Consider the following 24573-nt stretch of genomic DNA (forward strand, 5'->3'; position numbering starts at 1 on the left):
ACAACCACGGTGACATCACACATCCTTGTCTAAGGCCTACTTTTACTGGGAAATAATTTCCCTCTTTCCTACATACTCTAACTTGAGCCTCACTATCCTCGTAAAAACTCTTCACTGCTTTCAGTAACCTACCTCCTACACCATACACCTGCAACATCTGCCACATTGCCCCCCTATCCACCCTGTCATACGCCTTTTCCAAATCCATAAATGTCGCAAAGACCTCTTTAGCCTTATCTAAATACTGTTCACTTATATGTTTCACTGTAAACACCTGGTCCACACACCCCCTACCTTTCCTAAAGCCTCCTTGTTCATCTACTATCCTATTCTCCGTCTTACTTTTAATTCTTTCAGTAATAACTCTACCATACACTTTACCAGGTATACTCAACAGACTTATCCCCCTATAATTTTTGCACTCTCTTTTGTCCCCTTTGCCTTTATACAACGGAACTATGCATGCTCTCTGCCAATCCCTAGGTACCTTACCCTCTTCCATACATTTATTAAATAATTGCACCAACCACTCCAAAACTATATCCCCACCTGCTTTTAACATTTCTATCTTTATCCCATCAATCCCGGCTGCCTTACCCCCTTTCATTTTACCTACTGCCTCACGAACTTCCCCCACACTCACAACTGGCTCTTCCTCACTCCTACAAGATGTTATTCCTCCTTGCCCTATACACGAAATCACAGCTTCCCTATCTTCATCAACATTTAACAATTCCTCAAAATATTCCCTCCATCTTCCCAATACCTCTAACTCTCCATTTAATAACTCTCCTCTCCTATTTTTAACTGACAAATCCATTTGTTCTCTAGGCTTCCTTAACTTGTTAATCTCACTCCAAAACTTTCTTATTTTCAAAAAAATTTGTTGATAACATCTCACCCACTCTCTTATTTGCTCTCTTTTTACGTTGCTTCACCACTCTCTTAACCTCTCTCTTTTTCTCCATATACTCTTCCCTCCTTGCATCACTTCTACTTTGTAAAAACTTCTCATATGCTAACTTTTTCTCCCTTACTACTCTCGTTACATCATCATTCCACCAATCGCTCCTCTTCCCTCCCGCACCCACTTTCCTGTAACCACAAACTTCTGCTGAACACTCTAACACTACATTTTTAAACCTACCCCATACCTCTTCGACCCCATTGCCTATGCTCTCATTAGCCCATCTATCCTCCAATAGCTGTTTATATCTTTCCCTAACTGCCTCCTCTTTTAGTTTATAAACCTTCACCTCTCTCTTCCCTGATGCTTCTATTCTCCTTGTATCCCATCTACCTTTTACTCTCAGTGTAGCTACAACTAGAAAGTGATCTGATATATCTGTGGCCCCTCTATGAACATGTACATCCTGAAGTCTACTCAACAGTCTTTTATCTACCAATACATAATCCAACAAACTACTGTCATTTCGCCCTACATCATATCTTGTATACTTATTTATCCTCTTTTTCTTAAAATATGTATTACCTATAACTAAACCCCTTTCTATACAAAGTTCAATCAAAGGGCTCCCATTATCATTTACACCTGGCACCCCAAACTTACCTACCACACCCTCTCTAAAAGTTTCTCCTACTTTAGCATTCAGGTCCCCTACCACAATTACTCTCTCACTTGGTTCAAAGGCTCCTATACATTCACTTAACATCTCCCAAAATCTCTCTCTCACCTCTGCATTCCTCTCTTCTCCAGGTGCATACACGCTTATTATGACCCACTTCTCGCATCCAACCTTTACTTTAATCCACATAATTCTTGCATTTACACATTCATATTCTCTTTTCTCCTTCCATAACTGATCATTCAACATTACTGCTACCTCTTCCTTTGCTCTAACTCTCTCAGATACTCCAGATTTAATCCCATTTATTTCCCCCCACCGAAACTCCCCTACCCCCTTCAGCTTTGTTTCGCTTAGGGCCAGGACATCCAACTTCTTTTCATTCATAACATCAGCAATCATCTGTTTCTTGTCATCTGCACTACATCCACGCACATTCAAGCATCCCAGTTTTATAAAGTTTTTCTTCTTCTCTTTTTTAGTAAATGTCTACAGGAGAAGGAGTTACTAGCCCATTGCTCCCGGCATTTTAGTCGCCTCATACGACACGCATGGCTTACGGAGGAAAGATTCTTTTCCACTTCCCCATGGACAATAGAAGAAATAAAGAAGAACAAGAGCTATGTAGAAAAAGGAGAAAAACCTAGATGTATGTATATATATATATGCATGTGCATGTCTGTGAAGTGTGACCAAAGTGTAAGTTGGAGTAGCAAGATATCCTTGTTATCTAGCGTGTTTGAGACAGAAAAAGACACCAGCAATCCTACCATCATGCAAAACAGTTACAGGTTTCTGTTTCACAGTCATCTGGCAGGACGGTAGTACTTCCCTGGGTGGTTGCTGTCTACCAACCTACTACCTATATATATATATATATATATATATATATATATATATATATATATATATATATGTCGTGCCGAATATGTAAAACTGGTCAATTAGCAAGAACTCATTTAAAATTAAGTCCTTTCTAAAATTTTCTCTTATACGTTTAAAGATTTATTTTTTTTCATTAATGTTAATGTAATAAATTTTAATTTTGCTCCAAAAGAATCTTGGAAAACTTACCTAACCTTATTATAACAAGAACAATTTATTTTAGCCTAACCCAACTAAATATATTTTAAATTTGTTTATAATAATTTAATACTAAACAAACACAGTGAAATATATTTTTTTCGTTAGGTTCAGAATGATTTTGGCGAAATTATTGCATACACAAATTTTCACTTGTCCTATATGGCAAGATGAGCGTTGCTATTTAAGCCAAGATCGCAAGTTCTGCCTATTCGGCACGACATTATATATATATATATATATATATATATATATATATATATATATATATATATATATATATATAATATACACATTATATATGTTTGTGTGTGTGGGCTATATTGAACTTCTATATATCGAGTTTAGACAAATGGCTTATAATACAAATGTGTGTGTGCATAAATTGTTGTTCTGAATCAACTCATTTTGTCCGGCAAACATTACAGACCACTTAGACACTTCTGAAACATTGACACTTGTAGCCTTTCAGGGGAGGATAGTGAAGGGCAGGGAGTTGTAACCTCTTGGTGAACGATAGGGAGTTGCAACCTCTTGGTGAACGATAGGGAGTTGCAACTTCTTGGTGAACGATAGGGAGTTGCAACCTCTTGGTGAACGATAGGGAGTTGCAACCTCTTGGTGAACGGTAGGGAGTTGCAACCTCTTGGTGAACGATAGGGAGTTGCAACCTCTTGGTGAACGATAGGGAGTTGCAACCTCTTGGTGAACGATAGGGAGTTGCAACCTCTTGGTGAACGATAGGGAGTTGCAACCTCTTGGTGAACGATATGGAGTTGTAACTTCTTGGTAAACGATAGGGAGATGTAACCTCTTGGTGAACGATAGGGAGATGTAACCTCTTGGTGAACGATAGGGAGTTTCAACCTCTTGGTGAACGATAGGGAGTTGCAACCTCTTGGTGAACGATAGGGAGTTGCAACCTCTTGGTGAACGATAGGGAGTTGCAACCTCTTGGTGAACGATAGGGAGTTGCAACCTCTTGGTGAACGATATGGAGTTGTAACTTCTTGGTAAACGATAGGGAGATGTAACCTCTTGGTGAACGATAGGGAGATGTAACCTCTTGGTGAACGATAGGGAGTTTCAACCTCTTGGTGAACGATAGGGAGTTGCAACCTCTTGGTGAACGATAGGGAGTTGCAACCTCTTGGTGAACGATAGGGAGTTGTAACCTCTTGGTGAACGATAGGGAGTTGCAATCTCTTGGTGAACGATAGGGAGTTGCAACCTCTTGGTGAACGATAGGGAGTTGCAACCTCTTGGTGAACGATAGGGAGTTTCAACCTCTTGGTGAACGATAGGGAGTTTCAACCTCTTGGTGAACGATAGGGAGTTTCAACCTCTTGGTGAACGATTGGGAGTTTCAACCTCTTGGTGAACGATAGGGAGTTGCAACCTCTTGGTGAACGATAGGGAGTTGCAACCTCTTGGTGAACGATAGGGAGTTTCAACCTCTTGGTGAACGATAGGGAGTTGTAACCTCTTGGTGAACGATAGGGAGTTGCAATCTCTTGGTGAACGATAGGGAGTTGCAACCTCTTGGTGAACGATAGGGAGTTGCAACCTCTTGGTGAACGATAGGGAGTTTCAACCTCTTGGTGAACGATAGGGAGTTTCAACCTCTTGGTGAACGATAGGGAGTTTCAACCTCTTGGTGAACGATAGGGAGTTTCAACCTCTTGGTGAACGATAGGGAGTTTCAACCTCTTGGTGAACGATAGGGAGTTTCAACCTCTTGGTGAACGATAGGGAGTTTCAACCTCTTGGTGAACGATAGGGAGTTGCAACCTCTTGGTGAACGATAGGGAGTTTCAACCTCTTGGTGAACGATAGGGAGTTGCAACCTCTTGGTGAACGATAGGGAGTTTCAACCTCTTGGTGAACGATAGGGAGTTTCAACCTCTTGGTGAACGATAGGGAGTTTCAACCTCTTGGTGAACGATAGGGAGTTTCAACCTCTTGGTGAACGATAGGGAGTTTCAACCTCTTGGTGAACGATTGGGAGTTTCAACCTCTTGGTGAACGATAGGGAGTGCCGCTAATCCTCCGGTTAATTTTTTAATGACAATTCCAAATGCTGACACATGATCATAATTAATTAAAGAGAGTTTACCGCTCCTTATAGCAGTAACAATCCACTAATTTTTCACACACTAGGTCTATAGATCCAGGCCTTAAATCATGGATAATCTATTTTAATATATAAGCCTCGTGCATCTCATTTGAAAATGTTCCCAAAACAAGGGGCTGCTTATTTATGGTAGATTAAACATTGAACATTGCATCTATTATAAACTGATAAACAACATTTATGGTATATACTGCCACTTGACTGTGACAATCACTACCCGTTGTGATGTAATACATAATAACGTTGAATGTCGATATTTATGATATCAGTTCCTGTTGGAGCAAGTAAGAGACTTATCAAGTGGTAAGTGAGCCACTTCCCCCGCTAAGTGCCAGGCAACACAGTGTATATACCTCGACAGGTGTATATCTCTCAGTGTATATACATAGAGACTTTTATCTCCATATGAGGGATTAAATTATTCATGACTGGCGATAAAGAGGTTACATATTTACTTAACTCTCACGTAGTCGAAAGCCTTTAAACCCAACGAGCCAATCAACCAGGCTGTGATGGATACGTAGGCCAGTGGAGAGCATAATAGGGTAAAAAGACTCTCAAAGCAGATTGCAGTTGCAGCACAGGAAAATATTAGACAAAACTCAAATATCTGAATAGATTTACCATTGAGCAAACACCGAGAATGGAAAGCTTTTAACAGCACCTTTCCTTGCACATATATTTTTCACCTCTGGGAAAGGAATAATGTTTTTCTTTCGCTGATGTATGTACACTTATATAATAAATAATTTTGTAGCAATACGTCAAGTTAAATGTTGGTGGTACAGTACTGCCTCAGTGTTGGTAATACTGCCTCAGTGTTGGTAATACTGCCTCAGTGTTGGTAATACTGCCTCATCAGTGTTAATACACCCTCAGTGTTGGTAATGCTGCCTCAGTGTTCGTAATGCTGCCTCAGTGTTCGTAATGCTGCCTCAGTGTTGGTAATGCTGCCTCAGCGTTGGTAATACTGCGTCAGTGTTGGTAATACAGCCTCAGTGTTGGTAATACTGCCTCTTTGTTGGTAATACTGCCTCAGTGTTGGTAATACTGCCTCAGTGTTGGTAATACACCCTCAGTATTGGTAATACTGCCTCAGTGTTCGTAATACTGCCTCATCAGTGTTGACAATACAGCCTCAGTGTTGGTAATACTGCCTCAGTGTTGGTAATACTGCCTCAGTGTTGGTAGTAACATCACTCTCTCAGCGAGGCCACTTGATATTATGGGCAACAAACGAAGCTCCTGGGGCAGCCCTATCGTGGAAGAGACTTCTGCAGTTATGAAAGTGGATACAAGTTCCCAGGAGATCGCCTACCTTTTAGCTGTGAGTGCACGTCATTTATCAGACTTTCTTCTAACAGTTTCATCTCTGCGACTGACACACGTCTCGACCCCCAGTCTCTTAAGAATTACAGTGGCTCTCCACCTCAGTACAAGAGGATTTGCAGTGAAATTTTAACTGATATCTGTACACTGCCTGAGCTAATCTGTCCTGCTCCATAGGATTTGATCAGCAGCTGGTTGCTGCTGATGAGATCCTCTCAAGGAAGGTTACTGAACACTTACAAACCACGGAACGGGTGGGGTTTAAACTCATGACTTATAAAAGCCTGTTGTTAGGTAAGACATATATGGAACAGTTAGGTATCTTTATTTCGAAACGTTTCGCCTACGCAGTAGGCTTCTTCAGTCGAGTACAGAAAAGCTGATAGAAGCAGAAGATACTTGAAGACGATGTAATCAGTCCATCACCCTTAAAGTTTTGAGGTGGTCAGTCCCTCAGTCTGGAGAAGAGCATTGTTCCAGGTTTATAAAAGCCTCTTGACTGAGTTACACCTGACCTCCCCTGTATAACTCCTACTGGTTTAGAGCTCAGGAAAAACCCCGGCACTAGAGCTCCACTCGCTGCCACTTTCCTCTTCAGTAATTAATGGAGAGTGCCTCTACTGGTATGTATCTTTGGCACCAAGGCAATTCTTAGCAGTAAAAATGTATGAGTGGAGTCAGGTTTAGATTTTATTACCTGGGTTTAATCCTACCTTGTTTTATTGTATATCAAGTGTATTAGTTGGTTTATATCTGAAGCAGAAAGTTTGCAAGATGTTAAACATTAAAAAGAACAGTAACAAGTCTAATATTCAACCTTCAAGATTGGGAAGGATGGGCAGGATGTGGCAGGATGGGCAGGATGGGCAGGATGTGGCAGGATGGGAAGGATGGGCAGGATGTGGCAGGATGGGCAGGATGTGGCAGTATGGGAAGGATGGGCAGGATGTAGCAGTATGGGCAGAATGTGGCAGTATGGGAAGGATGGGCAGGATGTGGCAGGATGGGCAGGATGTGGCAGTATGGGAAGGATGGGCAGGATGTGGCAGGATGGGCAGGATGTGGCAGTATGGGAAGGATGGGCAGGATGTAGCAGTATGGGCAGAATGTGGCAGTATGGGAAGGATGGGCAGGATGTGGATTGCTTTCAGAGAAGGAAAGTATATTCACCATCAACCTCTAGCATCTTTTTTCAGATAATAAATAATACTATGATCATCCCATATCATTCACCGTACTTCTATCTTCCCAAAACTCGATGTCAACCAGATTACCGGAAAGTCTTCACAGCTAATATTTTGCAAATATTCTCAATAATATTCTCAAAACTAGGAGGAGGAGGCCCATTGGTCGCTGTTTTGGAAGCCGCGTCACAACCACGTCATAACCACGTCACAGTCACGTCACAGTCAGGTCATAACCACGTCACAACCACGTCACAACCACTCTGCTCCTTCCTGTTGTTCACTGATGGTTCCATCTCGGCGGAATTTGTCTTCCAGGTAAACAAAAAATACTTTTTTCTCTCTTGTTCAAGTGTTCAGACGAACAGCTTTCTTCATCAATAAGTTTTGTAAGTTTTCAATTCTATTTATATATTAAGACATATTTTTTTTTATTTTTTTTAAACTTTTGAAAGTATTAGAAAGTTTAGAATGTTCTCGTATTGAACTTTGAACATTATTGGAAAGTTATCAAGTTAATAATACAATAGATGACTCGGGTGAAATATACTGTGCTAATTATTAGATAATTCAAATTGTTAAACATGTTTAGTGTCTCATTTACCATACACACATTACAACACATTAAAACATACACATACACTCTCATACACGCATCCCTTCTCGAGAACTTAATTTTTCTTAGAGTGCAGTAAGGTGTTTCGAAGCGTGCAAATATTCCATGTTTCAAATTTCAGGTTTTTGGCGAATTTCGGTTCTATTTAGGAGTGTTCGAGGTGGCTGTGCTCGGGCAGGACGCTAACGAAACGCAGACACGGCTTTCACGGGTGGTAGCGCAGGCTCGGTGGGTACGTTTTTCCTACGTTACTACTGAGAAGGCTAGAATAATAATAATAATCATAATAATAATTCGTGTTAAGCCCTAAAGACATGTGGGTCATTTAGCCTTCAACGACTGCCATGTTGACATCAACAGCTGCGGCAGGAGTCGTGGTGCGTGACGGTGGTGGTGGTGAGTGACAACGCAGACTTCCTCGCCACCTTCGCTGAGTGTTCCCTCAAGGGCCGCCTCCTGGTGTGGTCGACGAGGCTCCTCGCCGTCACCAGCCTGCCTCTCCTGCAGCTGCAGCAGCTCCTGAGCACCCACTGGACATTCTCCATGATGAATGCTGCTTTCCTCAACAAGGATGACATCAAAGGCTTCATCAGGTATACTGTTTGAAATGTGGAATGTTATTTTTTGCTGATATATAAACACAAAAGATCGTTTTGAATTACGATAGGTTCATGTAGGTCACTAATGCTACACTGGGAGACAAACTTCTAGGCATATATACACTGAAAGATAGAGTATACCAGTGAAAAACTCTGATTCCACTGAATTTACGCTGGGAGATATAAATCTCTAGATATATGTTCTGGAAGAGTATACCCCTCGCAATGCAAATATAACGAGAAGTATATATACACCGAGAGAAATACACCTCAGCATATATACACTAAAAAATAATTTAGATATATGCACCAGTGGGAGTATATAACCTGTATGCACCATCTTATTAAGTGTATATTCGTTTTCATATGGTGTTGGTATCGCAGATGGTCGTTGTACATCTATCAGCCATACACCGACACGGGAGTACAGACGCACAGAACTGCATCATGGACGCCTCGGAGAGGATTACAGCTGTATTCCACATTACCCTTATTCCCAGAGAAGTACATGAAGTTAGTAACATATGAGTGCATCATTTTGCATTTCTGCAACACTACATTCGGTCGTTGCATGTGTTACTTCTGTTTTTTGTTCTGCAAACGCTTCGCGTTCCCTCATTGCATGCTTGCCTCACCTTCGTTCTACATAACTATTAAGTTTATGGAAAACGTTAAGCCCGTATCAGCCAGTCATGTGTATTTTCCGACAATATCACACTTAGTCATTGTATGTATACATTCTCATTATTCAACAACAGTCTTACACTGCTATTTAACGTCACATAGTTACGTAACTTGCCAATACCAAACTAACTATAAATTGCCCTAGCAACCAACAAATGACTTAAGTTCTCGACTTTTCCCCACATGAGAAAGAAGAGAGTCACCCCGGTCCATACTGACGATAAACCAGAAGTTGGTAATATCCGAACACTAATATTAAGCGCTTCAGTAGGACTGGAAACCATATAAACTTCCGAACACTAATATTAAACGCTTCAATAGGATTCGAAACCTTACAAACTTTCTCTTACATTCAGTTTATGCTCTTTTTTTTTTCTTGCCTGGTTTTTTAAAAGCTTTTATTTATATTTATAATTTTTATTATTTATAATACAATTAGTAAAATTCTTCATATTATTTTAGAATATTATAAAATCAATGAGTTATTATAATTGTGTAACGGAAAAAATTCATTAAACCAATATTGTACGATTATTAATTATTATTATTATCATTACTGTTATTAATATTACTACTACAGTACCACTATTGGTACTAATAATAATTTTACTGCTACTACGAATAATAATTATTATTATTTTTACTAATACTACTTCTACTAATAATAATAATGTGGCTAAAGCGTTGGTCTGGAGTTTTATGACTCTCTGACCGCGGGTTCTATCCCCACCTGTGGTATGGTTTCTCTATATGTTATTTTTAAGTACCTAATAAGTATTATTATCATATAGGTAAATGTAATTATCAAAGAAAATAACATTGCAACTCCTCACCGAAATGATGTGAATATAAAAATCTTCTTTTGAAGTTATTTGTTCCTTAGATCTTGTCTAAGATTATGTACTCATAGCAGCTTTATTGGTGAATAAACTTGTCATTATCGTATTCTTTCTATTTTGCCTTCCAAATGGGGATTGATTTAAAAAAGAAATATTTGATAATTCTTAAAATAATTTGTAATGGCTTCGATAATATTCCGTGTTACCAACTTGGTGAGTTTTCTTGTATCGTTGTACAGGTTAAGATGTGTTATCCAACCTCAGCTTATTTGTTGGTTGAGAGGTGTTATCCAGCCTCAGCTTATCTTATTTGTTGGTTGAGAGGTGTTATCAAACCTCAGCTTATTTGTTGGTTGAGACGTGTTATCAAACCTCAGCTTATTTGTTGGTTGAGACGTGTTATCCAACCTCAGCTTATTTGTTGGTTGAGATGTGTTATCCAGCCTCAGCTTATTTGTTGGTTGAGAGGTGTTATCCAACCTCAGCTTATTTGTTGGTTGAGAGATGTTATCCAGCCTCAGCTTATTTGTTGGTTGAGAGGTGTTATCCAGCCTCAGCTTATTTGTTGGTTGAGAGGTGTTATCCAGCCTCAGCTTATTTGTTGGTTGAGAGGTGTTATCCAGCCTCAGCTTATTTGTTGGTTGAGAGGTGTTATCCAGCCTAAGCTTATTTGTTGGTTGAGAGGTGTTATCCAGCCTCAGCTTATTTGTTGGTTGAGAGGTGTTATTCAACCTCAGCTTATTTGGTGGTTGAGAGGTGTTATCCTACCTCAGCTTATTTGTTGGTTGAGAGGTGTTGTCCAGCCTCAGCTTATTTGTTGGTTGAGAGGTGTTATTCAACCTCAGCTTATTTGGTGGTTGAGAGGTGTTATCCAACCTCAGCTTATTTGTTGGTTGAGAGATGTTATCCAGCCTCAGCTTATTTGTTGGTTGAGAGGTGTTATCCAGCCTCAGCTTATTTGTTGGTTGAGAGGTGTTATCCAGCCTCAGCTTATTTGTTGGTTGAGAGGTGTTATCCAGCCTCAGCTTATTTGTTGGTTGAGAGGTGTTATCCAGCCTCAGCTTATTTGTTGGTTGAGAGGTGTTATCCAGCCTCAGCTTATTTGTTGGTTGAGAGGTGTTATCCAGCCTCAGCTTATTTGTTGGTTGAGAGGTGTTATCCAGCCTCAGCTTATTTGTTGGTTGAGAGGTGTTATCCAGCCACAGCTTATTTGTTGGTTGAGAGGTGTTATCCAGCCACAGCTTATTTGTTGGTTGAGAGGTGTTATCCAGCCTCAGCTTATTTGTTGGTTGAGAGGTGTTATCCAGCCTCAGCTTATTTGTTGGTTGAGAGGTGTTATCCAGCCTCAGCTTATTTGTTGGTTGAGAGGTGTTATCCAGCCTCAGCTTATTTGTTGGTTGAGAGGTATTATCCAGCTTCAGCTTATTTGTTGGTTGAGAGGTGTTATCCAACCTCAGCTTATTTGTTGGTTGAGAGGTGTTATCCAACCTCAGCTTATTTGTTGGTTGAGAGGTGTTATCCAACCTCAGCTTATTTGTTGGTTGAGAGGTGTTATCCAACCTCAGCTTATTTGTTGGTTGAGAGATGTTATCCAGCCTCAGCTTATTTGTTGGTTGAGAGGTGTTATCCAGCCTCAGCTTATTTGTTGGTTGAGAGGTGTTATCCAGCCTCAGCTTATTTGTTGGTTGAGAGGTGTTATCCAACCTCAGCTTATTTGTTGGTTGAGAGATGTTATCCAGCCTCAGCTTATTTGTTGGTTAAGAGGTGTTATCCAGCCTCAGCTTATTTGTTGGTCGAGAGGTGTTATCCAGCCTCAGCTTATTTGTTGGTTGAGAGGTGTTATCCAATGTCAGCTCATTTACAGGGTAACAGTTATCAACCTTGTCTGCTTTACAGGGTAACAGTTGCTATCAATCTCGACTCATTTACAGGTCTCAGCTCATTTACTAGTTAAGAGTTGTCATTCAGCTTCAGCCAGGCTTGAAGCCGAGGCCTGTCACAAGTGTACTGTTTCCCCTCACGTCAAGGGTACGACCCATTACAGTCTGCTAACCCATGGGTATATTGTTTTTGTTAGGTGAAAAGAGGCAACAGGGGAGCAGAGGCAACAGGGGAGCAGGGGCAACAGGAGAACAGGGGCAACAGGGTCAACAGGAGAACAGGGGCAACAGGAGAGCAGGGTCAACAGGAGAACAGGGTCAACAGGAGAACAGGGGCAACAGGAGAACAGGGCCAACAGGAGAACAGGGTCAACAGGAGAACAGGGGCAACAGGAGAACAGGGGCAACAGTAGAACAGGGTCAACAGGAGAACAGGGTCAACAGGAGAACAGGGGCAACAGGAGAACAGGGGCAACAGGAGAACAGGGGCAACAGGAGAACAGGGGCAACAGGAGAACAGGGGCAACAGGAGAACAGGGGCAACAGATGTAGGTAAACAATCTCATTTTTTTAATTATTAAACGTAGTTTTTTCTGCATATTATGCGTTACGTTTGCTTTTCTAACTGTCGGAACTTGGATAATATTGTAATAACAGGGCCTTTAGTTAGGGTGAAATCATCGATGATCAAATTCTCCTTTAAAGAATAAAGAGCCACAATACCATGGCTGGAACAGTATACCAAAAATATTCACTTAGGAGACGAACCTTATTACCACTCCTCTTTATTTCGTCGTGGACGACAGTGGAAGACAAGAAAGCTCTTTCCTAAGCTTTCCTAATCTCTATGTCAACGTCACTCCTAAACACAGATTATGTAACTCTGTATGATTAACATTTACCTGGCATGTTAATACATCCCAATAACTTGTCTATGGCAGCGATATTACCTTCATGATTTCTCTTTCAGTTTACGAGTTCTTGATTTCCGTGTTATGTCAAAAAGACGGGAACTCAACTGAGACCTTCAAGAAGTGAACAATATCTTAATTATCATAAAGCTCTGGTGCTGAGTGGAACGAGTCTGGGTGTAAATCCAGTTCTTAGAGAATGCATTATCTCACATACAGACCTGGGTTATTTTGCATGCGTGTTTATTTTCAAATATAGCTAATCAGTCTTCCAATCATTATTTTACACTTTACGTGAAGTGCCGAAGTGGGTGCGATATAGTTCCTCTGTTAGGGTACTTTTCACCGACCTGCTGTCAGTTCAGTGTATATTTCATGGTCATGGTGGCATTAACCTCACGTTTTAAATATATTAAAGATGTGACCTAACTGCGAATTTTGCATCGTAAGTATGTAAGCTAATATTTACTTCACAATTATCATGGACTAAGGAGAGAAAGCATATGGGGAGGCTACGATTCGTCCAGGACCACAGTGACTTGACAGAGTGGTTCATGCGGGTTCGAAACGTCGTCGTAATCTACCTCTCCAAAGTTCAAGTTATTTGTGACTTGTTCTAGTCATGATATAGTGATATTTTTATTCTCAACGTCTTACATTTTTTTGCATGTTCTCAGTGGCAAAATACTGCCTCAAAGAAAAACACCTCTTCTCTCTAGCTTCCACGGGACAGTGGTGAACGTAACAGCTCTTCCTTATACACCCCACTGGGTGGAAGAGACGGTCCGGGCAACTGACGGTACACTAACCAAGAAGTACACAGGTATGGACTACTTACTCCTGGCCACCATAGCCCACACTCTGAACTTCACTATCAACGTCCTTCCCACTGACAGCTGGGATGAGGTGTGTAGACACTCACCTGGCGTATTCATTGCATAAATACTTACACATTTAAATCTACTGTTTCTTACACCTTGAGAAAAATGTTAAGGATCCTCTGTATTGGTATTATATTTAATAATAATAGCAGCAACAATAGAAGATTTAATTCCTATTTAAGGGTGTCAAGTATTGTTTAGTGGTGGTGCACAGGTGGTATGCAGCCTTAATGACGTTAGTATAATGGACAGACTAAGACTAATATGCCAATTAACCCCTGGAATATATATAATGGCGAAAGGCAATACACCTTTAGTTACGTAAGGTTGACAAGCAATACACTTTTTTTCCGGAACCTATGTAATGGTATTTGAATGGTTATTTGAAGGTTGCGAGGCGGGTGGAGGAGCGTGTATCATACATGGCAACGGTGTTCCACAATGTGTTGCCACAGCGCCTCGAGAGGTACGATTTCTCCTTCACGTATGAATACGGGTCCCTGGACTTCTGCGCTGCTAAGCCGGCCTTAAAACCACAGTGGCAGTCTCTCTATTATCCTCTCTCTGACGGTGTCTGGCTCTCTCTCCTTGCAGCGGTCATCATCATGCCATTTGTATTCTATATGGTAAGAGTTAACATATGCATTTTATTTTTTATATTATTATTATTAATATTATGTTAACACGCTGGCTGTCTTCCACCGAGGCAGGGTGACCCGAAAATGACACACTTTTACCATCATTAATACTATCACTGTCTTGCCAGAAGTGCATATATTCGACAGTTTAAATGTGTAAACAGTAAATATCCCAAACGTCTCCCTAAGAGTGCAGGCACTGTACTATCCCACCTCTAGGACTCAAGTCTGGCTAACCGGTTTTCCTGAACCCCTTTACAAAATATTACCATGCTAACACTCCAACAGCTTATCAAGTCCCCCCCCCAAAAAAAAAAACATTAGTCTACTCCTATCTAGCTCACTCACACATGCCTGCTGTATGTCTAAGCCCCTTGCATACAAAACCTCCTTTATCCCCTCCCTCCATAACACACGGGTCCTTCGGAGATACGGAGAGGCGAGGTTTGGGGCGGGTGTAAAACCGAAGTCAAGGATGATACAGTAGGTTAATGTCCTTAAAGAAAAAAAAGTGCCTACATTGAGCGTGGGACTTTCAGCGAGGAGGTCAGTTAGAATGAGTGCATCAGGGATGTGTCCATGTAGGGAGTGAACCCTGCGTGTTCTTTGATAGCCTATTAATATATAGTTAACTATTAAAGCCACCAGTGCAGAGAGGCGCTGGTGGGTTTAAATAATTAATTTAAGGTTTTTACTTACGCAGGTTTTGCGGGGGTAAGTCTTTAGGTGATTTACGGTAAAAATATATAATAAATTTTGTACGATAAAGAAACTATTATAATATTTAGGTATTAATGCATAACCATGTTGGATATCCATATATTATCGTATTATTATTGAGTCTGTGTTTCTCTTTATATAGGTAAATGTGGTGGGATGTATGAGCACCGATAACAGCAAGACAAGTGTTGTAACTGTCTTCCAGTTAGTGATAACACCCTTGCTCTCTCAGCCCTTGACTAAAGAGCTCTCGAGCGCCACTTCGAATCGGCTGTTGCTGGTGACTTGGCTGGTGTTCGCTTTCCTCGTTGGCAACGTCTACAGAGGCAACCTGACAGCCGCTCTCACCCTGCCCAAGTACCCACCCAGAGTGGAAACCGTCGAACAGTTGGTTAAGACTTTCCCTCGGTATGGACTACTAAATCTCCGGATATTTTTATTTAGACTGCCAGAATTTATAATATTTAAGGCACCACAAGGAAATTTTGACAAAATTTTCTATTTAAAATTTCAGAATTACCATGCCGCCATTTGGAGACGAATTTATTAAATTCTTCAAACAGTCGAATTCGATTCTGTACAAGTCTCTTGCCGAACATATGACGATCGTTCCCACTGTCATAGATGGGTTGCAACAAGCCAAAGACAAAAAGTGAGTTAATAGAGGAAATTTATTCACAATGGACACAAAAAAATATTACAGTATATAAGGGAAATTTAATAGTAATTTACTCTTTTATCTGTGTGTGTGTGTGTGTGTGTGTGTGTGTGTGTGTGTGTCTCTGGGGACGATCATCTTCATTGTGTCTTGGGGTAATAATGTTAAGATTTACTCCACAGCGTGGTTGTCTCAGTGGGAATGTTTATAATATCTGGGAGAAGTTGGTCTACTTCACGACTCTGAGAGGAAAAATTATCTGTATTGTCTGGCGAATTTCTATTTCTCCCAGAGAAAGTCGCATCTTTGCTGCGACCAGCTGAAAGAAAAGAAAAAAAACATGGAAATGCTCACGAACGGCTCTCAGGACCTAGACTCTCTGCATGAGACGTTACTTGGGAGATCCCAAAGCCTAGTTTGGCAGAATCAAACTGGCTGCTTCAGTGCATTTATTTCCGACTGCCGCTTTGGCAACCAGATGGATAGAGGTATTATCAACAGCGAAGAGCTTGGGTCTCCAGTCCCTTTTTCAAAGCACATTATGATGCATCTAAAAAAAATGTTTTTTTTTTTTAACTCTTAAGATATCAGCTCAGCCAGACGGACGTTGTTATCATAGAAGGAATGATCTCTGTAGCTGCACCAACAAGCACTGGTTTAACAATCTTTTTGACATGCGGCATGTAATGAAAATTCCTTAATGAACATTTAATTCTTGAAAAATAGGGTCATCAGTAGAATTGTTATTGGTAATATTAGCCTTTCTAAGTGGGTGCTATTCCCTTATTATCTGAACTGCGGCAGCGTCTCTGTGGGTGATTGTATCATATGGATAACACTTATTAATTTCCTGAGATGGAAAAGAATTTAAGAAGAGTATAGTATAATAAAAAAGAAGCGCTAAACCACAAGGGCTATACAGCTAAGAAGAGTATAATAAAATAAATAAAAACATGAGTGGTTCGGTCTAATTCATACATAGCGCTTATTTTCAAAAATGTTTTTTTCATCAGAACATCTAAGCCAGTGGCACTGTTTGCAGGGAGGCACATGTGGGTGGGCGCCGATACATGGAGCAAATGATAGCTAGCTACTTCAGCCAGGCAGACGGCACCACTGATCTGTACGTGGGCAGGGAGAGCATCCTGCCTGGGATATCAGCTTGGCCCATCCCACACGATGCTCCCTACACACAACAGATTAATCGTCTCATGATGGCCGTTGTTGAGGTATGTTGAAGACATTTGATGAAGAATTTTTTTTTTTCAAGGATAAATATAGCTTTAGGTAACTTTTCGGCCTATCGTGGACCATTATCAAGTCAAGATTGAGAGAAAAAAGTTGTAGTGATTTGATAAAGATCCAGAATAGACGTAAAGGTCAAATGAAAATTATTCTTTTCAATTTGTGTTGTGACTTATTTTGCTGTGCCTTTCTCCATGTCTCTTTCTTCCTTTCTCCATTCCCCTCTTTCTGCTACTCACCAAACATTTTTTTTCCTCTTTTTTCCTTCAGTGTGTTACTTTCTTCTATCATTTCAACGCAGTTTGTTAGCTAAATAACTGCAAAGAATAGTTAATTCTACTGGACATTTCCCTGATGCACTGACTGACTCAGCATCATCAGTAACAACTCTCTGACCAGAGATATTTTGCACCCAGTTTCAGTACTCGCATTTTTCACTACCTTCTGTAAGAGAATTTGGATTAAACTGCAAAAAATATTGTCCTCATTGATATATAATTAAATTTTAACACAGCTAAATATAAAAAGGAAATAAATGCAGAATCACCGACATTGTGTCGGTAATTCTAGGTAACGGCTTGACAAAACTGGAGAGCGAAACGTTGCCACAGCAAAACGTCACATTACTTGTATAAACATAAATGTATATAGTAGCCAGATATTTAAAAAATGTAAATTACGAATGCTACTGCGTATATAGTTTTCATTAGCGATGGATCACGTATATGTTTGCTCTAACAGGCTGGCTTGTATGAGAAATGGAATCAAGATATGCTGACAGCAGCCAGAAAGAAGAGTCGCATGAAGCAGAGCGAACAAGAGAAGGAAGATGATTCACAGCAGCAAGTAACGTCGCTTGGAGACCAGGATACACAGTCTGACAACAGGATCGGTGCCCTGAACCTAGTTCACATGCAAGCTCCTTTTATATTGCTGTTGTTGGGGTTTGTTATTGGTAGTATTTTGTTTATTACTGAGGTAACTGCCGGTCTTTGTCACTAGCATATATGCTAGAATTAGGAGATTTTTTCTAAGCACATGTGTTACGTGTGGCAGTAAGCTCATGCTGTGTTTATCCAGGATATCCACTAGCTACTTTCTTTTCTCACATATCCGGCGTTTGTATGTTCAGCAGACGGTGTTTCGTTGTTCTTTAACTCGGCAGAATAGCCGTACCTACATTAGTGTTGCACCTCTTGCTCGGAGTTTCTTGAAAATGCTCATCCTTTATGCTTAAATTAGATCTAGTAGCCTCTGTTTTCCAAGAGAAGAGAGATTATGGATTTTGAGTATTTACAAGGTTCGTTTCTTAATGAAGATATGAGAGAGAGAGAGATAGAAATAGAGAGAGAAAGAAGGAGAAAGTAGAAAGTTAACCAATCAAATTAAAAATTTTGCCTGAAGGTGACCTAAACTAAATTCAACATAGTATATGTACGTTATTATACAAATTATTATGAAAGGATTTATAAATCAATCTTCACACAAAAGTAAACACAGAATGTTCCAGAGATGGGACACAGTAACAAGGGGACACAGCTGGAAGTTGAAGACACAGATGAATCACAGGGATGTTAGGAAGTATTTCTTCAGCCACAGAGTAGTCAGGAAGTGGAATAGTTTGGGAAGCGTTGTAGTGGAGGCAGGATCCATACATAGCTTTAAGCAGAGGTATGATAAAGCTCACGGTTCAGGGAGAGTGACCTAGTAGCGACCAGTGAAGAGGCGGGGCCAGGAGCTCGGACTCGACCCCTGCAACCTCAACTAGGTGAGTACAACTAGGTGAGTACAACTAGGTGAGTACAACTAGGTGAGTACTACTTACTATGTACTAAATAAGAAAACAAAAACAAAATGAAAACTAAGAGTAAATTATTTTTTGTCTTAAAACAGTCTTGTCGAAGAGAAGGAAAATATAATCCTACTCACAACCATATATTTTTTTGCATGAATAAAATAGGAAATTATGCGACTAGCAGTTTTAAAAAAGGACTATGATATGACCTTCCTGATTAATATAAAAATATAATAAACCTCTAACTAATCCGACATGATACAAACAGGTGGAAAAAAATTCACTAGAATAACTATTCTTAAGACATGTGCAAGACGTGATTGCATTATGTTGATTTTTCAACTTACATTAATGTCTGTGGAAACCTTGTGCTGTATATGTTATTTTTTCTGAAATCACTGGTTCTTGCAGCTCGTTGAGATAATGTGCAGAGTCTTCGTCCATGACTTTAATCTCTTCTAATTACTTTAATTTCAGGAAAAGGGCCTTAATTTGAGGCTGAAATATACAATAGCATGCATATATATATATATATATATATATATATATATATATATATATATATATATATATATATATATATATATATATATATATATATATATAATTATTATTATTATTATTGTAATAACGAGCGAGTGGTATTGATCAATAACAACACTGCGCTAGCCAAGGATTCGAACCCATGTTGTACTGGCCTGCCTCATGGTAAGCGAGAACCACATGACGATTATATATATATATATATATATATATATATATATATATATATATATATATATATATATATATGTAACCTTTTAATGGTTGACAGAGTTATTTATGAAAGTTAAAATGAATAATAAATTTTGTACTAACTTTAAATATTAAGTTAAAAACTGTGCTTTTCAATCGATAATTATATTAATGTCATTTAAGCTGCAATTAACCTGTATATTTTATATTTTGCATCAACACGTGAGTCATTTAGATTGAATATAAATTCATCACCACTCAAGAATGCTGTCACTCCTGAAATAAAAATTAATATAAACTCTCAGCGTATATATTCAGAGACAACTACTGAAGATGTGTATATAAGCACATGAAAGCGCTAAGGTTTTATTTCCTATTTTCATTGTGGTATTTTTTTCCATATTTGCACTCATTCATTTTATTGTGATTTCTTCCATAATGAGAAATGTACATCTGTTTATATATATATATATATATATATATATATATATATATATATATATATATATATATATATATATATATATATAATATATATATATAACAAACTTAGTAACCTAATTTAACCTTGTTAAAATTAGCGCAGTTATGGGAAAATATATAATTTCTATTATTTCAGACAATAAATTCAATCCATATTTAAATTTATACATAATTTTCAAGGTGGGGAAAAAAAACCTGCCACTACAGATTTCTAGGTTGGAAAACTACTTTGTTCAAGTGTTTCTTTACGTCCGGTGAACTTGTCTGTGACTCACTACTCCTCAAAGGTCAGATGCTACTCACCCGTCAGTATTAACCTACCATTCTCACTTAATTTGTACTACTGTTGCCTAAGTGAGCTTCGAGTCCCTCGCACCCTCATATTACCTTCTCAATAATTCTTCGTCATCTCCGTTTTGTGAAGAGTTTTGTGTATGTGGAATCTCTTTGTTCCTCCCTGACTCCTCCCTATTATTCACCTATGAGAGGAAAGGTTACAGGTGGAAGCTGGTGGAGGTTGTCACTCAAGACGCATGCTCAGGAGAGTATTATCTTACCGCTCATGCTCAGTAGGAGAGTAATAGCTGAGTACACATGCGCATGATGGCGCGGAACAGAGATCTTACTCTCTGTTTATTCACTAATAAGCTGTAATATTTTTCATCTCTGAGAGTTATGTGTTGACACGACTAAGATAATTATCTTAATGCAGGAAACTGCATCTTGCGGAATACTTCAACAGAGACGCATCACGTCTGGCAGACGAGACAACAGTGACGTAATAAACAGCTTCACGATAAGGCAGCTTATTGGTGGTTGTAGCTGGCGTCTTCGTTAATTAATGAGGAGAGTGAGATTCCTTGCTTGTGCTACGGGGCCTCCTGTGTGTGTGTGTGTGTGTGTGTGTGTGTGTGTGTATGTGTGTGTATGTGTGTGTGTGTGTGTGTGTGTGTGTGTGTGTGTGTGTGTGTGTGTGTGTGTGTGTGTGTGTGTCTTTACCTGCCTTTGACTGCATGAGAACGACTAATGAGACGCCTTGTGTACGTGTGTGTCCGCATAGTGGACACTGTCATACCTAGTCTTCAAACTTTGTCTACAGTTTGCCTCCTCTACAATAAAGTGTTGCCGTGTCATTAAAATAGGTTTTATTGAAAAACAAAATATAATCGAACTTAATTCTAATATATATATATATATATATATATATATATATATATATATGTCGTGCCGAATAGGTAGAACTTGCCATCTTGGCTTAAATAGCAACGCTCATCTTGCCATATAGGACAAGCGAAAATTTGTGTATGCAATAATTTCGCCCAAATCATTCTAAACCTAAAGAAAAAAATATGTTTCACTGTGTTTGTTTAGTATTAAATTATTGTAAACAAATCTAAAATATATTTAGTTGGGTTAGGCTAAAATAAATTGTTCTTATTATAATAAGGTTAGGTAAGTTTTCTAAGATTCTTTTGGTGCAAAATTAAAAATTTTTACATTAACATAAATGAAAAAAATATATCTTTAAACGTATAAAAGAAAATTTTAGAAAGGACTTAATTTTAAATGAGTTCTTGCTAATTGACCAGTTTTAGATAGACCGCGCGAGATTATATATATATATATATATATATATATATATATATATATATATATATATATATATATATATATATAGTAATACATCGGCCGCTTCCCACCAAGGTTGGGTGACCCCAAAAGAAGGAACACTTTCACCATCATTCACTCCATCACTGTCTTGCCAGAGGCGTGCCTACACTACAGTTATAAAACTCGAACATCAGCACCCCTCCTTCGGACTGCAGGCACTGTACTTCCCATCTCCAGGACTCAAATCGGCCGGCCGGTTTCCCTGAATCCCTTCAGAGATTCACTCTCCAGCAGCACGTCAAGTTATAAAGACCATTTGTCTGTACTCGCTCCTATTTAACATGCTCATGCGCGCTTGCTGGAAATCTAAGCCCCTCGCACACAAAACCTCCGCTAACCCCTCCCTCTAACCTTTTTTTAGGATGAGCCCTACCCCACCATCCTTCCACTACAGATTTATATGCTCTCCAAGTTATTCTATTTCGTTACATCCCCTAGAAATTTCGGAATCACCTCAACAACCCCTCCTGAGCCCTCTGGACAATTCTTTTAGTAACCCAGCCCCTTATCCTAATTCCCAAACTGCGGATTCTCTGCACTGTATTCACACCACATATTGCCCTCAGACACATCTCCACTGCCTCCAGCCTTCTCCTTGTTACAGCATTCACCACTCATGCTTCAGATCCATAAAAGAGCGTTGGTATAACTATAATCTCATACATTCTCCTTTTTGCTTCCATGGATAACGTTCTTTGTCTCCACAGACTCCAAAGTGCACCACTCGCCTTTTCTCCCATCAATTCTATGAGTCACCCCATTTTTCATATATATATATATATATATATATATATATATATATATATATATATATATATATATATATATATATGCAAGGAATTCGCGAGAGCATGCGAAATATACACAAACACTGATCTCTGGCTGAAGGAGACTCGAACCTACGAACCTTAGGACAAGGTACGCAGTGCTTTACCAATCTACCCACACTGGACCAATACCTTGGCGTGCAGCTTGCGCTACACGTTTTGATCCAAGGCAGCCAGCTTTCAGGGAGAAGGCTTACAGCTTTTCATCTCATCCCCTGCATGCATCAGCCTTACTGCGTACCTTGTCCTAAGGTTCGTAGGTTCGAGTCTCCTTCAGCCAGAGATCAGTGTTTGTGTATATTTCGCATGCTCTCGCGAATTCCTTGCATTGTTCAAATCTCTAGTAAGGCTGATGCATGCAGGGGATGAGATGAAAAGCTGTAAGCCTTCTCCCTGAAAGCTGGCTGCCTTGGATCAAAACGTGTAGCGCATGCTACACGCCAAGGTATTGGTCCAGTGTGGGTAGATTGGTAAAGCACTGCGTACCTTGTCCTAAGGTTCGTAGGTTCGAGTCTCCTTCAGCCAGAGATCAGTGTGTATATATATTTATTTATTATTATCACACCGGCCGATTCCCACCAAGGCAGGGTGGCCCGAAAAAGAAAAACTTTCACCATCATTCACTCCATCACTGTCTTGCCAGAAGGGTGCTTTACACTACAGTTTTTAAACTGCAACATTAACACCCCTCCTTCAGAGTGCAGGCACTGTACTTCCCATCTCCAGGACTCAAGTCCGGCCTGCCGGTTTCCCTGAATCCCTTCATAAATGTTACTTTGCTCACACTCCAACAGCACGTCAAGTATTAAAAACCATTTGTCTCCATTCACTCCTATCAAACACGCTCACGCATGCCTGCTGGAAGTCCAAGCCCCTCGCACACAAAACCTCCTTTACCCCCTCCCTCCAACCCTTCCTAGGCCGACCCCTACCCCGCCTTCCTTCCACTACAGACTGATACACTCTTGAAGTCATTCTGTTTCGCTCCATTCTCTCTACATGTCCGAACCACCTCAACAACCCTTCCTCAGCCCTCTGGACAACAGTTTTGGTAATCCCGCACCTCCTCCTAACTTCCAAACTACGAATTCTCTGCATTATATTCACACCACACATTGCCCTCAGACATGACATCTCCACTGCCTCCAGCCTTCTCCTCGCTGCAACATTCATCACCCACGCTTCACACCCATATAAGAGCGTTGGTAAAACTATACTCTCATACATTCCCCTCTTTGCCTCCAAGGACAAAGTTCTTTGTCTCCACAGACTCCTAAGTGCACCACTCACTCTTTTTCCCTCATCAATTCTATGATTCACCTCATCTTTCATAGACCCATCCGCTGACACGTCCACTCCCAAATATCTGAATACGTTCACCTCCTCCATACTCTCTCCCTCCAATCTGATATTCAATCTTTCATCACCTAATCTTTTTGTTATCCTCATAACCTTACTCTTTCCTGTATTCACCTTTAATTTTCTTCTTTTGCACACCCTACCAAATTCATCCACCAATCTCTGCAACTTCTCTTCAGAATCTCCCAAGAGCACAGTGTCATCAGCAAAGAGCAGCTGTGACAACTCCCACTTTGTGTGTGATTCTTTATCTTTTAACTCCACGCCTCTTGCCAAGACCCTCGCATTTACTTCTCTTACAACCCCATCTATAAATATATTAAACAACCACGGTGACATCACACATCCTTGTCTAAGGCCTACTTTTACTGGGAAAAAATTTCCCTCTTTCCTACATACTCTAACTTGAGCCTCACTATCCTCATAAAAACTCTTCACTGCTTTCAGTAACCTACCTCCTACACCATACACTTGCAACATCTGCCACATTGCCCCCCTATCCACCCTGTCATACGCCTTTTCCAAATCCATAAATGCCACAAAGACCTCTTTAGCCTTATCTAAATACTGTTCACTTATATGTTTCACTGTAAACACCTGGTCCACACACCCCCTACCTTTCCTAAAGCCTCCTTGTTCATCTGCTATCCTATTCTCCGTCTTACTCTTAATTCTTTCAATTATAACTCTACCATACACTTTACCAGGTACACTCA

The 24573-nt window shown here is 39.9% G+C and overlaps 1 protein-coding gene across 1 annotated transcript in view; it reads left to right on the forward strand.

Moving 5' to 3' along the window:
• Positions 1-18663, forward strand: part of LOC128695299 (uncharacterized) — a 49456-nt gene extending 30793 nt beyond the window's left edge. Inside the window, exons 14-21 of the mRNA XM_070095342.1 lie at positions 8293-8525; positions 8916-9044; positions 13565-13751; positions 14116-14352; positions 15227-15492; positions 15599-15736; positions 16785-16971; positions 17729-18663. Of these exons, the coding sequence (XP_069951443.1) occupies positions 8293-8525; positions 8916-9044; positions 13565-13751; positions 14116-14352; positions 15227-15492; positions 15599-15736; positions 16785-16971; positions 17729-17989 (1638 nt within the window). The 3' untranslated portion in view covers positions 17990-18663. The remainder of the gene's footprint in view (positions 1-8292; positions 8526-8915; positions 9045-13564; positions 13752-14115; positions 14353-15226; positions 15493-15598; positions 15737-16784; positions 16972-17728) is intronic.
• The last annotated feature ends 5910 nt before the right edge of the window (positions 18664-24573 follow it).

This window comes from Cherax quadricarinatus, chromosome 50 (assembly GCF_038502225.1).
Source record: "Cherax quadricarinatus isolate ZL_2023a chromosome 50, ASM3850222v1, whole genome shotgun sequence".
Taxonomy (NCBI): domain Eukaryota; kingdom Metazoa; phylum Arthropoda; class Malacostraca; order Decapoda; family Parastacidae; genus Cherax; species Cherax quadricarinatus.